The sequence below is a fragment of the Sphaerodactylus townsendi genome, linkage group LG02 (genome assembly GCF_021028975.2).
Source record: "Sphaerodactylus townsendi isolate TG3544 linkage group LG02, MPM_Stown_v2.3, whole genome shotgun sequence".
Classification (NCBI taxonomy): Eukaryota; Metazoa; Chordata; class Lepidosauria; order Squamata; family Sphaerodactylidae; genus Sphaerodactylus; species Sphaerodactylus townsendi.
The window spans coordinates 171,956,585-171,962,669 of NC_059426.1; the positions used below are offsets into that span (position 1 = coordinate 171,956,585).

The 6,085-nt window shown below is 46.0% G+C and overlaps 1 protein-coding gene across 1 annotated transcript in view; it reads left to right on the forward strand.

The window, feature by feature from the left end:
* Window positions 1–2,840, forward strand: part of LOC125426406 (leucine-rich repeat-containing protein 9-like) — a 23,743-nt gene extending 20,903 nt beyond the window's left edge. The window contains exon 9 of the mRNA XM_048484662.1: window positions 2,739–2,840. Coding sequence (XP_048340619.1) covers window positions 2,739–2,840 — 102 coding nt within the window. The remainder of the gene's footprint in view (window positions 1–2,738) is intronic.
* The last annotated feature ends 3,245 nt before the right edge of the window (window positions 2,841–6,085 follow it).

Genomic DNA, 6,085 nt, shown 5'->3' on the forward strand with positions numbered 1-6,085 from the left:
TTNTTATTATTATTATTATTATTATTATTATTATTATTATTATTTAAAAATGTTAAATTTACTTTTAAAAAAATAATCCGGTTTAATCCGGAATCTGGGTAGGCTTCTGGAGTCGGAGTCACTCCCGTGGTTTTAAATCTAGTGGGGTTTTTTTAAAGGTTTTGGAGCATTTTTTGTATTTTGAAATGATTTTTAAAAAATGATTGCCAAGAAGAAGAAGAAGAAGAAGAAGAAGAAGAAGAGGAGGAGGAGGAGGAGGAGGAGGAGTTTGGATTTATATCCCCCCTTTCTCTCCTGCAGGAGACTCAAAGGGGCTGACAATCTCCTTGCCCTTCCCCCCTGTGAGGTAGGTGGGGCTGAGAGAGCTCCGAGAAGCTGTGACTCGCCCAAGGTCACCCAGCTGGTGTGTGTGGGAATGCACAGGCTAATCTGAATTCCCCAGATAAGCCTCCACAGCTCAAGTGGCAGAGCTGGGAATCAAACCCGGTTCCTCCAGATTAGATACACAAGCTCTTAACCTCCTACGCCACTGCTTAACCTCCTACGCCACTGCTGCTCCTCAGGGGTGAAGAGAGCAGAAATTTTAAAGATTAACCAATCAATAAAATATTATAATATCTTTCTCTCCCCCACCCTCAAATGCCAACCAGGACTGACCCTTAGTTTAGCTTCCAGATTAAGGGATTGCGGTGGAATGTCTTCATCACCTGTAAGTAGGTTTGCCAAGTCCAGGTTGGAAAATTCCTGGGGATTTGGGGGTGCAGCCCGCTTAGCAAGCCTCAATGTACCCAAGCCTCCATGTACCAAAGCATTTAATGATGTGAAAATGTGAAAAATATTACATCAAAATATGAAAATATCATGCACTCACAGACCACAGTTGTGCCCACAAGCTCTCATACAATTAATACCTCTCTTACAGTAATAAACAAACATAACATATAAATAACACAAGATGTTTTGTCCAGTTCTCCTGGAATCGCCAGGAATCCCCTGGAGATCTTGCCAAAGTTGCCAGAAATCTTCAATTATTGACCCAGTATCCTCAATTAAGAGACTGGTTATATTATAGATCCAAAACAGTGATCAATAGTCACCGGTCAGTAATAATGTTCTCAAGTGGGTAGCAATAACTGGAACGAGCAATGAAGTTCACCTTTGGTTGTGCTCTGACAGATGGCTCATCAAGTAAATTTGGCAATAATTATTTCATTCAAAGAAATTCCATACATGCACAAATTGGCAGTTAGACTCCACACTTTCAGGGAACTTCACCCCTTCCTCAGACAGCCAATTCAAACTGTTGATGAAGGAGATCTTTTTAGGACTCAGAAAGAACAGAGATTTTTTTTGAGTGTGTGTGGGTGGAATCTTGCAAAATACTATTGATGTTACAACCCCTCCTTCTGAATTAACCATGGCCATTTAATCCCACCTACCCCCTTTCCTTTCTGGCTACCCTTCCTTTAAAATAATCAAATTTAATTTCAGTGTAGCCTGATTATATTCCTCCAGGTGGTCCACTGTGTTAGTTTTCAGTGGAAGAGCTAGATTCAAATCCAGTACCCTCTTAGAGACCAACAAAATTTTCAGGATATAAGCTTTGAAGAGTCAAATATCTCTTATTACAGTTGCTATGACACACACACACACACACACACACACAATCAGAGAGAATATAGTGCCCAGAGGCAATTTTGTGTATAGGTTGATACTGACATTGACAGTGACTATAGTATAGGACTTCGATAAGGGAGGCTGTGTTGACATCTTCCCTCACTTACCTGCTCACATTGTCAATATAGTTACCTCACAGATTTGGTGTGAAGACAAAATGAGATTACTGTCCTTGGGGAAAGAAATAATAATAACAGATAATGTTTATAGCAGAAGTGAATACTCTCTGCTACCACTTAGTACCTGTATGTAAGAACACAAGAACATAAGAACTAGCCTGCTGGATCAGACCAGAGTCCATCTAGTCCAGCTCCCTGCTACTCGCAGTGGCCCACCAGGTGCCTTTGGGAGCTCACCTGCAGGATGTGAAAGCAATGGCCTTCTGCTGCTGCTGCTCCTGAGCACCTGGTCTGCTAAGGCATTTGAAATCTGAGATCAAGGAGATCAAGATTGGTAGCCATAGATCGATTTCTCCTCCATAAATCTGTCCAAGCCCTTTTTAAAGCTTGCTTCCTTGCTTTCTTGCTTTCTTGCTTCCTTCCTTCCTTCCTTCTATATGTTGCCCTTCTCCTTACTGGCTCAAGGCGGTTACCCATATTTATCAAACATTAAAAACAATTTATAGATAATATTTAAATACAGATCTGCCCGTAACACAATCTATTCAACTTGAGGGTGAAGTTCATTAAAAGCATTCTATCTTCCCGGAGGGGGGAAAAAAGGTTGCAGAAGATGGCCACGGCAGAGGCCAAGATGGAGTCCACTGTAGCTGCCTCAACTTGTCATGGCGCAATGCCATCTTGTTTTTTGTTATTGTTTCCGTTACTCGTTGAGAGGACTGTTGCATCATGCTGGGAGGGGCTGGTTGGAATTGTAGTCCATGAACATCTGGAGAGCCGCAGGTTGCAGACCCCTGGACTAGCCCAACGTCGCCCAGCAGGAAGGTAGGAGTGTGGAAACACATCTGGTTCACCAGATAAGCCTGTGCCACTCAGGTGGAGGAGTGGGGAAACCCGGTTCTCCAGATTAGAATCCACCTGCTCTTTACCACTATACCCCAGGAGTTTCCCAACCTGCGTCTGGCAGCTATACCCACTCATCACCCATCTATGACCAGTGAGGACCTGGCACCCAAAACTGATCGAAGGCACTGTGGAGGGTGACAAGGTGATATGGTGATAAATAGAGTCTCCTAACCTATATTAACCAGGTCAGTAAACCTCTTAACCTGGAATAAACATTCTGTGGAAAGGAAGCAAGAATCTCCCCTCAGTGTTTATTTGTGGTGGCTGGACCCAGTTACAAAGCAATTGATCTTGTAGGAGAAAGACTGTAACCCAGTGGTGGGATCCAAAAATTTTAATAACAGGTTCCGATGGTGGTGGGAATCAAACAGTGGCGCCGCTGCACACACGCACCTCCAGTCCCTATTGGGCAGGTTGCTTTAGTAACCCCTTCTCGGCACTCAGAAAAAAATTAGTAACCACTTCTAGAGAAGTGGTGAGAACTGGTTGGATCCCACCTCTGCTGTAACCCCTGGGTCACAATGGAGAGTCACTTTACCCTTATAATTTGAAATGTCCCATGCCAAACATTTACTTGGTTGAATACCTTGTTGTTTTATGCTACATAAACTCTGTTGCTTTGGCCTTCTCCTGTGTTTGTATCTGTCCAGTTGGATGTCTAGGAAAAGGGTAACTACATTTGCTTCATAAAAATATCCAATTTTGTTCTAGCAGCGTCTGAATAAAAGACCGGGGGGTGGTGTTACCATACCGCACTGGCATAGTGGGGGGGGGGAGTGCTTCTTCACCAGTATCCCTGCCCTCGTGCCAGCCTAAAGAGTGAAGCTGGCATTGGAGAGATGGTGAGGCCATTCTCTGGCAACAGCCAGGTCGACCCACAAGAAGCTTCCAGGAATTGTTTTCCTGTTCTCATGCTTTCAGCTTGTTTGCCATATCAGAACATTTCAGCTCCACAGCTAAGGAAGACTGTGTTCCCAACACGATACAGTAGCCCTGCTGAATGGATACTCATTTCCAGCCACAAGAAGACTCCTGATGTCATGGCCTCCCCTGTTTATCGTAACCCAGATACTCCCTTCTGTAACGAACTTCTTCTGACCACCTTACTAGATAGTTTCTCAAAACAGTCCATTCTGACACCTCCCAGAGGTTGTCATCATCATCATCATCATCATCATCATCATCATCATCATCATCATCATCATCATCATCATCATCATCATCATCATCATCATCAACCTTTTTATTGGCATAAGTTTAAAATACAACAGGGAGGTTGAGGAGAATCAAGTTAAAATAAGTAGGTTCAGACATTTCCTGCAGTTAAGACCATAAATAAATAAATAAACTAAAATCTGTGGCGAATCTGCTGTGCCAGCACCAGGAATTTGGCAACGTCCAGGGATCTCTGAGGAGACTGATCACAAAGCAGAAAGAAGGATTTGACCTTGTTTGGTGAGTAGGCATAGTTCTCAGTGTGTGGGTCTATATATTGTCTTCTGGATGAAGTATATAGTTCGCAATCTAGGAGGATGTGCTCGATTGTTTCGATGGCTTTTTGTGAGCAGGGACACGTTCTTTGTTGATATGGGATCTGGAGAAATCTGCCGCTCAGGACTGCTGAAAGTAGGGTGTTCAGTCGGGCTAGCATTAAGGTACGTCGGAGATATGGTGTCCCAGAGGTTGTCCTAACATCCCCCAAAAATTGTCCTGATACCCCCAGAGGTGGATCTTCAAGCTATAAAGATACTACCCTCCAAAGGGTCAGTCTTCCAGTGCCATTGACACCTTTCCAGTGGTGTATCTGTCTAGGGACAAGGGGTACCCCTTGTCCCCAGGCGCCACTCTTCTGGTCACGTGGGGGGTGCAAAATTGACCCCCCATGTGACCAGGAAGTCCTGCTGTCTCGTTGTTTTCCCGTGCCTCGACCCCGTCCGAGAGAGGCAAAAAACAACAAGGCAGCAGGACTTCCTGCTGCCTCCAAGCGCCCTCAACCCCACCCTGGACTGCCCCCTCCCTTCCTTCTTTTATAAGCACTGAGGCTGGGGGTGGGGCTTGGGGAGAAGGAAGTCCCACCCCTTCCTGCTTCCCAAGCCCCACCCCCTGGCCTCAGTGCTTATAAAAGAAGGTCTCCGAGTCCGGGACTGTAGTCTGTTCTGGCCTGCCTGGAGGGGAGGTCAGAAGAGACTGCAGGCTGCCGGCTGGGAGCCCAGCTGGCAGGGGAAGTGGGGTGGGGAGGTAGGCACCCTAGAACTTGCCCATGTCAATGGTGACATGGGCGGGGTCGAGGGCAGTGGGGGTGGAGCCATTTGTCTCCGGGCGCCATTTACCCCTGGTACGCTTCTGCACCTTACCATCACTGTCGCTGTGCCCAACGCATTGCACCCCCCTCCGCTTGGAACCAGATGCTGCTAAATGTTACCGCTGTGTTAATGGAACATTCTTTCCTTGATCTTACTTTTAATGGTTTCACACATGTAGTAGATAACTAGGTTTGACCCTGAAACGCGGATGTTTCCAAGGTTCTGTGGGGGTGAGAGTCCATGTGGCTTTATCACTTATCAGTCGTCGACCTTGGGGTGCCTAGACTCCAATGTAACTCTTTCTCACATTCTTTGGGAAAATGGAAGGGGGGATTGTTTCTGGATAAAGGGGGACCCGGGACACTGAAGCCAGATCTGGTAGAACTGGCTTCCTGTAAGCTAGGTGCTTTGGCATCTTCCAATAAACTCTACTGATCAGAGGCGTATCTAGGCAAACTGGAGCCCAGGGACAAAATCTGAGCTTGGCGCCCCCACCCCGCCCCGCCCCACCCCGGCATAGGTGGCCACCCTCCTTCACGACGACCAAACAATGATTTTTTTGCACCAGCTCACAAAACACCCTCCACCCCCAACAAAACATACATGGCTCTCTCCCAACTACTTTCCTAATTGTGTCCTCACACCAACCCTGTGAGGTAGGCTGCTAGCCTGAGAAACAGCTCCAAACCAGTGCAAGGGGAATTAACTTTTAAGCATGTAAATCTCTACTGATCAATAGACCCAGAGTCCGTTTATTGATCCAAGGGTCGAGACCTAACAACTACAAAGATCACTTCCACTGGAGAAAATAGCTGCTTTGGATGGGGCACTCTATGGAATTATACTCAGCTGAGTCCCTCCCTTCCCCAAATCTTTTCCAAACCTTCCTTCCCAGGTTCTGCCCCCAAATCTATAGGAATTTCCCAACCCGAGGTTTGCAGCCCTACAATTTAGATGCTGTTCTGGAGGCAGTATTCCAAATGGGCTTTCAACGGCACCTTAGATGGAATTTCTATTGCACAGTTACATTTCTTCCCACTCTCCCTTTTGCACTGATTCTGTAGCCCAGCCAAACGGTAA